The sequence below is a fragment of the Zingiber officinale genome, chromosome 10A (assembly GCF_018446385.1).
Source record: "Zingiber officinale cultivar Zhangliang chromosome 10A, Zo_v1.1, whole genome shotgun sequence".
In the NCBI taxonomy this organism is placed as follows: domain Eukaryota; kingdom Viridiplantae; phylum Streptophyta; class Magnoliopsida; order Zingiberales; family Zingiberaceae; genus Zingiber; species Zingiber officinale.
Window position 1 is genome coordinate 16,761,761 of NC_056004.1, and position 10,951 is coordinate 16,772,711.

Genomic DNA, 10,951 nt, shown 5'->3' on the forward strand with positions numbered 1-10,951 from the left:
AAGGAATAATGATAAATTAAAGCTTGAGGTATTAGAGAAGGAAAATCAAGTCTTGAGGTCAAGACTTGATACTTTGGAAAATGCTCTTAAGAATTTGGAGAAGTCATCTCTAGGCTCTAAGGGTCAAAAACCAATGTCCAAGGACAAGAAAGGTTTGAGTCACAAACCTAAGTCCCAAGTGGTCAAGCCCACTTATCATAATGTTCTATTCGATTATGGAACAAAATCTAGGGCTAGGAAGACCACCACCAAGGTCACAAGGGGAGTCACCCCTAGAGTTGATCTTGATGAGTCCCAAATGACCAAGGCTTTAAAGCCTAAGAGGGTCGTTAGGAGGGTTGCTAGGGAAGTTATCCCTAGTGAATATTTAGTGAACCCAATGAGCTCAAATAGGTATTGGGTTCCTAGGAGCATCTTCTCTACCCCATAGATGGGTTAGAGAGTGTCAACTCCGATTAGAAGGGTAGTTAACCCAACCTTGAGGAAATTGACACTCAAGGAGCATTTTCAAGGTTTTTGGGAACCTTTGAAAATGAAATGGAATATCTACTCCTTGGAAGAGTAAAATGTGCCATCATGGAAAATGATGATGGTAACTTCAATTGGCACAATTTGGGAAAATCTAGAGAACTTTTGAGGAAAAATGAAACATGCCAAGATTTGAGGATAAATTTGATCTTTAAGTGGCATGAATGAATCTAGAGTTCAAGAAGTGTCAAAATTAGGATTTTGGCATATTAGGGCAATCAAGGGTTAAAGCTTAAGTATTAGCTAAGGCTAAGGATACTTAGATAGGTAATCTAGGTATGTCTTATTCATGCTAAATCTTGCCATGATTATTTGCCCTCACATGTCATGACATCATGTTTAATTTTATCATTTGATATGTCATGATAAAGCTTAGGTTCTTTATATGTCATGTTTTAGTTAAGTTTCATACTTTATGTCATGACATCATGACATTGGCACATGCTTCTATTTATGACATCATTTTATGCCATGTCATCATCTCTTGCATTAATAATCAATGAAATTGATTTAAGGATAAAAACATAATTTGATATTGAGATCAAATTAGTGTTTAGAAAATGCATGAGAACTTAGCCTAAGATAACCTAAACCCATATCTCACATCAAAATTGACTTGGATGTGTTTGATACACGTTAGATGTGTGTGAGATATTAGGATCATGAGTTAGGATCAAGGTACATAGTTCTTGTACCTAGATGAGCCTAATTCAAGAGATTGGAGGATCATAGGGAAAGCATTTGTACAAGTCATGTACATTTAGCCCTAAGATTATGGTCCTAAATTAAAAGGTTTAAAATCATTTTGAAATTGATTTGAAAAACCTTGATGAAGCCATTTTAGTGATAGCATTCACCATTGAACATTGTAATACAAAGTTGACTTAACTTTGAACTATTTCAAAGTTTTTGAACTTTGTATCAAGATTTGAAAATGGAAGTTATTTTCATAGAAAACTATTTTTCCTTGATAGTATATGTTATGAGGAATATATCCTCAAAATTTTATAATTTTTGGAATTTTCTGGAATTTGTTGTGAGTTTCTGAATTTCGGGAGAAGGAAATCAGAACTTGAATCTATCCAAGGCTGGATCGGTCACTGGACCGATCTAGGGAAGGCTGGATCGGTCTGGGGACCGATCCAGAGGGGTCCTGATCGGTCCGGTGACCGATCAGGCGTGCTGAATTTGCTGAATTTCGACTAGTTATCTGAAATTTCAGCTCGGGAAGGTGGTGTTTTGGATTTCTAAAGGTTTGAAACTCTCCAAGACATTGTTGGTGCAATGGTCAAGGGGGAGTTGACTTAGGGGGAGTTTTTACTCCTAAAGACTTGAGTGATATGGGATTATCACTAAGTTGATTGTTGTGTTTAGTATCAAGGGGGAAATTAAGAGTTTCAATGAAAGGTATGAGACTTTCATTAGGAAGAAACTCTTAACCTTGATTCCCTCTTTTTGATGTGTGTCAAAAAGGGGGAGAAATGTCCCAAGGGGGAGAGTGTAGGTTTTGGAAGAATGTTCAAGGAAGAACATTGGAAAACCTAAGTTAGGTTATCGGGTTAACCTAACTTGATTTTGGATTTTGTCAAACATCAAAAAGGGGGAGATTGTTGGTGCAACCTTAGGTCAAGGTTGACTTGGTTGACCTGACTCGAGTTGACCTGACTCGAGTTGTGTTTTGATATTTGACGATGTTTGACGAGAAGAGAATTGTATTCTTGATGTTTGACAAGAATAGGTGTTTGGGAGATTGTAGGTGCAACCTTAGGTCAAGGTTGACCTGATTCGGGAAAAGTCCAAGCAGGGAGCTTGGCACGCGAAAAGTCCAAGTATGGAGACTTGGCACTGGAAAAGTCCAAGTACGGAGACTTGACACGGGGAAAGTCCAAACAGGGAGTTTGGCGCGAGGGAAAGTCCTGGTAAGTGAAGCCAGGCAGTGGGAAAGTCCTGGTGAGTGAAGCCGGGCAAGGGAAAATCCAGATGGATCAAGGGTGATCGGACATCTGGTGTTGAGAAGGTCAAGTAGGTCAAGGGAGATTGTAGGTGCAACCTTAGGTCAAGGTTGACCTGGTTGACCTGATTCGGGAAAAGTCCAAGCAGGGAGCTTGGCACGCGAAAAGTCCAAGTATGGAGACTTGGCACTGGAAAAGTCCAAGTACGGAGACTTGGCACGGGGAAAGTCCAAACAGGGAGTTTGGCGTGAGGGAAAGTCCTGGTAAGTGAAGTCAGGCAGTGGGAAAGTCCTGGTGAGTGAAGCCGGGCAAGGGAAAATCCAGATGGATCAAGGGTGATCGGACATCTGGTGTTGAGAAGGTCAAGTAGGTCAAGGGAGTGACCGGATACATTGACACAAAGAGGAAAGTCCAAGTGGGTCAAAGGGATTGACCGGACACTTGGTAGGGAGTCTTAGCAGGTCAAGGGAGTGACCGGATGCTAAGCATGATGTACCAACAGGTCAAGGTTGACCGGATGTTGGTTTGGGAGACTTGGGACTTGGTTTGGGCAAAAACCAAGCTCTGGATCGGTCACCAGACCGATCCAGTGATACGCTTGTGTATTTGATCGGTCTGGTGACCGATCAGATAACAAACAGAAGGCACGCATCGATTCTGTGAGCTTACTGATCGGTCTGGGGACCGATCAGGCGATATCCTGATCGGTCTGCCGACCGATCAGGTAACGATCTTGAGGAGTGCGAGGAACCGCACTCAATAAGCCCTGATCGGTCAGCAGACCGATCAGGCCATACCCTAATCGGCGCAGACCGATCGAGCACGATCGCAGCTAATGGAGTTCGGAGAGCGCCGATCGGTGCGGACCGATCAGGCACACTCGATCGGTCGCGGACGATCAGTGAACCAGCCGCGACGCAATGACTAGATTCCTTCGTGTTTTCTTCGCGGTATAAAAGACGCCACGGGTTTTCGCTTCGCCATCGCTTCCTCCCGAGAACTTCGTTCTTGTGCTCTGAGCTTCGCCTTACCGCTATCGAGCTTTGCTGAGCTCCTCGCAGCTGAAGCTTCGCGTGAGCTTCTCGACTGGATTCTCGTCAGCTGCTGCTGGTGTGAAGCTGCTGCTTCATCACTCCAGTCAACAAGAAAGGCAAGCAAGTGTTTCATATTGTCTTTTGCTTTCTTGTATCTGTTGTACTCCTATCTTGCTTGTGCAAGAAACATTGTGGCGAGGTTTCTCCACCCAGAAGGAGTATATTGTATTAGCCGGTTCTCCGGGGACTCATCCACCGACGGATTGACTGGACTCGTCCACCTTACGGACACGCCGAGGAGTAGGAGCCCTAATCTCCGAACCTCGTTACATCGGTTTGTTTGAGGTTTGTCTTCTTTTCCTTCGTTTCTACGTGTTATTTTCCGCTGCGCGAACCTAGTTTGTAGAAACGCGACGATTTGGTGTCGGCTATTCACATCCCCCTCTCTAGCCTCCGTACGAAGGATCCTAACATTCCTTACCACTCTATCTGGATCGGCACAACGATGGTTCAAACGGTTATCGAACAGTTCAATTCATAGCTTCAAGGACTTCCGAGCGACATTCCTACATCACTTTGCTAATAGTCACCATCACCAGAAACGAGCGTGAATCTATTCTCACTGATGCAAGGGCCCCGAGAGGCCTTGGGGGCCTATATCCAACGTTTCAATCAAGTGGCGATGAACATTCCAGTATTCTCAGATGTGTTGGTGAACGCCTTCATCCAAGGGCTCACTGAGAGAGAGTTCTTCCGATCACTCATTCGGTGGCTGTCGAAGGACTTTGGTTATCTCCAAAAGAAGGCCAACGAATACATTAATGTGGAAGAAGCCCAGATGGCAAGGAAGAAGCAGACAGTCACCAAGCCCGCAGGAGCATCTGAGCGACGTCAATCGAGCAGTCATCCACCACCTAAAGGGTTTCGGTTGGGAGCCCCTTCACACTAGGAGAATAGGCCACATGCCGTACAGTAGGTGGTGGCCGCTCGTCCAAGAGGCAAGAGGTGGGAACCGATGTTTTGCACCTTCCACCAGTCAACAATGCACAACACTAGGGACTGCTACGACCTGACAGCTAGTAGGTTGGTTCCGCACGGATATCGCCGTCGATCTCCACTTCCAGACCGGCATCACCGAAGCTGATCTGTAGAACAAAGGAAGGAGGAAAGGACGATAGAGCCACACCACCACCAACTACAAAGGAACTGAATCCCTGCTCGAGCCTCTTCCGAACGGACTAGACCGTCCACAAGGGAAGAAGAGAACCTAAGTAACGCCGCTCAGGGGGAGATAGGAATTGTTGGGACCTTGATGTCCACTAGAGGGGAGGGGGGTGAATAGCGTTTCGTCGCGCTCCTTGCTTTGGTTTGTTTTTTCTTGATAATGTGCAGCGGAATACAAAGACACAAACACTCACAACGCTAACAACAAGGATTTACTTAGTATCCACCTCAAGATGAGGTGACTAATCCAAGGATCCACACGACACACCTATCTCCACTATGAAAACCTCCTTTTCGGTCACAGCCGGAGGCGGAGAAGCCTCGTACAACACTCACACACAACACAACACAAATACAACAAGAAGAAACAAAAATACAACGCAACACACTCTTCTTCTTGTTTACTTGTGCTTGTCGTCGCCTCTTGAACCTTGGAGAAACTCCCCAAGTGCCTTCAAGAATTGGCGTGAGTAGATCGGAGAAGCTCGCTGTGAATCGCTGAAGAACGGCGCAAAAGATCGCAAGAGATCTGCTGAGAAAAAGCTCTGCCTGGGCTTTATACAGTAGCTCCAATCGATTGAATTCATCCCCAACCGATCGCCACGTCACATCCGGACAATCCCAGCCATCCATCGCCTGCAACCTGCGCAACGGTCCCAATCGATCGACCGATCGATTGAGACTGTCTGAATCGATCGGCCGATCGATTCAAACCCATTCTGTACTCTCGCGTCCGGGCGAGAGCTTCTGCTGCCCAATCGATCGACCGATCGATTGGTAGCTCCCAATCTATCGCCCGATCGATTGGGAGAGCTTTTGTGCTCGCGATTTCCTGACCCCAATCGATCGGCCGATCGATTGAGCCACCACAATAATTGCATCACACTCCAATCGATCGGCTGATCGATTGGAGCATGTTCAATCGATCGCTCGATTATTAGCTCGATTATCATAGTTAACGAGCCTAACTCGTTAAGCGAGCTCGAGCTCGTTTTCAGACTCCTTTTATAACTCATTTTTAGGCTCGTTTCTAGGCTTGTTAAGCCAGCTTGAAAACTCATTTAAATAAATATTCAACAAACCTAACAATTAAAATAATATAAACTCAACGCATCATTGAATATTCCAAAGTACTACGTTAAACTTCCAAACTTAATACACCATTAAATATGTTCGCGAGCCCTTTAATCGAGCCAAACTCAAGCCCGAGTTCACGAGCTTATAAACAAAAATGGTCTCAATCCCTTTAAACGAGCCATGCTCGAGGCCGAATTTACGAGTCTATAAACGAACATGTTCTCGATCCCTTTAAACAAGTTGATCTCAAGCCCTTTAAATGAGCCAAGTTCGAGACCGAGCTCACGATCCTATAAACGAATATATTCATGAGTTCATAAGTCGAATATCCTGAAGCTCGAACTCAACTTGATAAAATTATCGAGCTACTCGATAAGCTAAACGAATGAACTCGAATAAATTTTTTTTATCAAATCTAATTGGAATAAATTTTTTATCAAATCAAAGTTTTGAATAGTTCATGAATTATTTGAATTCATTTATATCCCTAATTTCACTCATGGAGTCTTTCGTGAATATTCCATAAAACTTGAAATTAGTGTAAAATTCTAGAATCATAAATCTCTCAATTCGTATCCCCTTCCTCCTTCGCTAAACACATTATTATTTGATCAAATTTAATTACTTCGGTAGAATTTGATCTCACTATTATTATTTTATTTATTTGTAAAAAATTGAGAAAGAAACCGAGGATAAAATAGAAACATTAGAATAGATGCAAGAAAGTAATTGAAATAATAATGATAGTAATAAATGTATGATATTTTGTTATGTGAGGTTATCGGTAAGAGATGACCACAACTTGGCCTGCTCGGTACGGCCACATGATGAAAGGAATATCCTATTCCGTTCTAAGATAAGACGATCAAGAAGCCGCCTCTGGAGATGGCGATGATCTGCTTCCCTACCAGACTCTCGCCTTTCTCCTCCTCCTCCTCCTCCTCCTCTACTCTCTTCCCCTCTCATTCGCATCCCTCTCGACGCGCCGGCGTAGCCCTCGTCGTTTTCTCCTCGCATTCGAACCCCCGCATCCTTAAATCTAGCCGCCGCTCGCGGACCGACCGCAGGACTCCCTCCTATGACGATGAGGAACGGGTGAATGAGGATAGCGAGGAAGAGGAACCTTCGCCGGACAATGTAAGTACTTCAGGAACTAGGTCTTTTACCTGCCCCTCGGTACAAAAACGAGTTTTTAATTTTATTCTTTTACTAGTAGTTCGTTTGGGAAGTCATGTGTAAGCGAATAGCGTGGCAAAGCTCGCATAATAGGGTTGTGCCCAATTGAATCACTTTTTGAAATGATCTTTTAATATGGTTCTCTCTGTGCGTCTGGAGGAGTCTGTGGATATGCGGCGTTGTAGATTGTGACTATATTGGATAGCTTTCAATACATCTTATATGTCATGTAGTTTTTGCTCTATGTTGTAGGCATTAATCCAATAAGTAAACAAACTTGTTCTGTGTCCTGTATTCGATTGCCCCCTTTTTTTTTTTTTTTGACAAATTCTGTATTTTTGAACTATGCTCAGCAATCTCCTGGAAGGAAAAAAAAACAACAATTTAGTTGAGTCCCAAGTGTGTAAGTTGTAACAATAGATTTTCCTTTTTGCATGCATGTTTAATATTTAGATTGATCTCCTGTTTAAACAGCTACCCTGTGTTAATCATGAGCTGATGTCCTACTATGTCATCCTGATGGAAATTAGAAGACCTTATACATCTACCTGCATGCACTTACAAGAACCGAATTAACAGTATTAATGAGCCTCATTAATAAAGTCAACATATGCCGGTGCTCTAAGTACTAAGCTGCATCTCTATCACTGGAAGAATACTTTTCCTCGATCATCAATGGGATAGAGTGCTTCTTATGGAGCTTCAAATTTCAAGTTGGTTTAGGTGTGGATTTTGGATAGTGTAACTTTCTTTTGGTTGGTGTGGCATAGACTTAACTGGTGCGACATATCCTGCTTTTATTTCAATGCATTTCTTTTGTCCTAATCTTCAATTTTATCAGGATGATCTTTCAGATGTTGGCGATCAATTTAACTTACAATTGACCAAGCAAAGTGAAAAAACAGGTAACTGCAAGAATACATAGAAAACTAACAAGAAAATTTAGTCTATTCTTAGTGTTATTGGTTGTGCAGGACGCTTGAAAGTACTGAGAAAAAGACAGGAAAATGGATCACTAAAAATTGGACAATCATTGAGAAATTCTTATGGTTCAGTGAAGGATGATGTTAAACCCATCTTGAAGAAAACCAATATGACAATTAATCACCCCATTTTAAATAGATCTTCCAAAGAGCTTGTTGATTTGGAAAAATATGTAAAGGTATGAATTCTGTCAAATTAATGTTTAATTAATCATTACCATGATCCCTGATTCTGTGAACTTATTCTTGCTTAATTTTATATCAACAAAAGGGTCTAATGACCATCCATCTTTTGCAGAAGAAGAATGATAGCTTTAGTGAAAACAGATATCATAAACTTGCTGAAGATTTTGGTTTTGATGAGAAATGGTTTCCCCTAATTGAATATTTGAACACTTTTGGATTAAAAGAATCTGATTTTATTTGCATCTACGAGAGACATATGCCTTGCCTTCAGATAAATTTGTCTTCTGCTCAAGAAAGATTGGAGTTCTTGATGAGTGTTGGTGTGAAACATAGAGATATCAGAAGGATACTCATCAGACAGCCTCAAATCTTGGAGTACACTGTTGAAAACAATCTTAAGTCACATGTTGCATTCTTGGTCAATATAGGGGTTCCTCATTCTCGTGTGGGGCAGATTATTACTTCAGCCCCATCTTTGTTCTCTTATAGTGTTGAGCATTCTTTAAAGCCAACAGTCAGGTATTTAGTTGAAGAAGTTGGAATCAAGACAACTGATATTAGCAAAGTGGTGCAGTTAAGTCCCCAGATTCTTGTCCAACGGATTGATAGCACATGGACGTTGCGCTTCAATTTCCTGTCAAAAGAATTAGGAGCACCTAAAGATAGCATAGTCAAGATGGTCACCAAACACCCACAACTTCTTCATTACAGTATTGAAGATGGCATATTGCCCAGAATAAACTTTCTAAGGAGCATTGGCATGTGTAATTCTGATATATTGAAAGTGTTGACAAGCCTTGCTCAGGTTAAAAAAAACAGTTTAGTTTGTTTTTTGTGGACTGTCGTATGTTGCTTTTATTCACCTTATCTATCTTCCTTTTCAGGTATTATCTTTGTCATTAGAAGGGAACCTGAAACCCAAGTATTTATATCTAGTTAATGAACTCCGGAATGAAGTCAAATCCTTGACAAAATATCCCATGTACTTGAGCTTGTCTCTGGACCAGAGGATTCGACCTCGCCACAGATTCTTAGTTTTTTTGAAAAAGGCTCCAAAAGGACCATTTCCTCTGAGTTCATTGGTCCCTACCGATGAATGCTTTTGCCAACAGTGGGCTGGAACTAGCTTGGAGAGGTATTTGGCATTTAGACAGGGTTTACAAATGACCAACTTTGCTAAGAAATATGAAAGAAAAGGTCTCTAACTTACTGAACCTTAAGGATAAGTATGATGACGATTTTGCAATATACCTAGCAAATGTCTGATGAGTTTTCTGAAAACGAGTTTTGTTGAAGCTTACTATGCAGACAGGATCTGTTCTCGTAAGTTGAAGTTTCAGTCTGGGTCTCTTTTTTCTTCCATTTTTTCCTAAAATTATTTCTTAGTTTAATTTTGAAGAGGCAATCTCTCTGCAGAAGTTGATCCCCAATTTAAATTTTGCCTACAATCAGCTAGAAATGCCCATATTGGTAGCTCACTAATATCACGTGACAGTGTACTTAGCGTATAAAAAGGTAATTTACTAGTTCATGCAGCAAAATTTTTTTTAACTTGCAGAGGTTATTGAAATTTGGAAAGCATGTTGTTATTATTAATTCCACCTTCAGCTAAATAGGTTCTGTTGCCTTTTAAGGGTGGTCCTGATATTTTTTCACTTTTCAGCTCTTTCAGGCTAATCAGATCCACTACTTAACACCCCTCAACCCTTGAGAGTGCACCCTATTGCTGGTCATGACTAGTCGTTTTGGAAAGTTATAAGCAGGCGTTCTGACATTTTTATTTTTATGTTAGTGGATTATGTATTTCTGCTGTGAATGACCAACCATGTAACATTTAGCAATTTGATGCTTTAGTCTGTATAACAACGGTATAGTCTCTCAACGAGATTTTGTTGGTGCGTGTCAAGAAAAGTAAAGTAGAATAACTTGGGTTTACATTGTATAATAATCCAGCTGGACTATATGTTGTCAGTATAAAGTTCAAGATTTCTTAGAATATTCTATAAGCATTTTTTTTCTTTGATTTTATTTAGCAGGTTATATTCTATATGTTCAATCCACCTGCAGTATGCAGATAGATAATAAGCTTCTTCTAACTGATATTATAGCTGTAAATATAATTAATGAATAGATGGGATTAGTAGTCCGTGAACAATTGCAGCAACATATTGAAAAGCTATTGAATTATCTGTACATTTTATTTCTTGAAATTGCCGACTCTCGGTGTTAATAAAATAGATTAAGGTTTAAATTAACATAATCAAGTTTTCTCATAGTTTTAAAATGACCAACAAAGCGAACATAAACTCTTTTGAAGAAGTTTTTACACCTTATTTGAAAATAATTTAAGTCATGGAATTGAATTGAATTTTATTATTAATTGAATTATGATGAATTGAATTCCATAAGGAATTGAATTCAATTTTCATGTTTGGAATGAAATACAATTTAAGTTATGGAATTCTTATGTTTTACCATTTTATCCTTTTTTCTTTTTTCTTTTCTTTTTTTACAAAGAAGAGAGAATGAGGACACAATGGACATAATATGGAGAATTGAATTTTCTATCTAAATTGAGGTGTGATTTATTTTTGCCTTATTTGATAGAATTAGAATTGAATTTCATATCAATTTTTAACTAAAAAATCATTTTAAAACATGAAATTTAATTCTAATTTTAAAAGGAATTAAATTCTATATCATTCCAAACAGATGTTAAGAAACCAATTAATGCAAAAAAATGTAAAAAGCTACAAAGTCGTTCTGTCGAGCCCTTTCACGGCATCGACTT

General features: G+C 40.4%; 1 protein-coding gene across 2 annotated transcripts; it reads left to right on the forward strand.

Annotated features, from left to right (window-relative positions):
* The first annotated feature begins 6,610 nt into the window (after nucleotides 1-6,610).
* LOC122027633 (transcription termination factor MTERF9, chloroplastic-like) lies at nucleotides 6,611-10,156 on the forward strand. Of its 2 annotated transcripts, none has more exons than XM_042586627.1 (7): nucleotides 6,611-6,952; nucleotides 7,833-7,896; nucleotides 7,966-8,153; nucleotides 8,273-8,965; nucleotides 9,045-9,483; nucleotides 9,560-9,675; nucleotides 9,824-10,156. In XM_042586627.1, the coding sequence occupies exons 1-5, from the start codon at nucleotides 6,701-6,703 to the stop codon at nucleotides 9,363-9,365; spliced, it is 1,518 nt and encodes a 505-aa protein (XP_042442561.1). In that variant the 5' UTR covers nucleotides 6,611-6,700; the 3' UTR covers nucleotides 9,366-9,483; nucleotides 9,560-9,675; nucleotides 9,824-10,156. The 2 variants fall into 2 exon arrangements, with proteins under 2 accessions (XP_042442561.1, XP_042442560.1); XM_042586626.1 differs by having other exon boundaries at nucleotides 9,577-9,675.
* The last annotated feature ends 795 nt before the right edge of the window (nucleotides 10,157-10,951 follow it).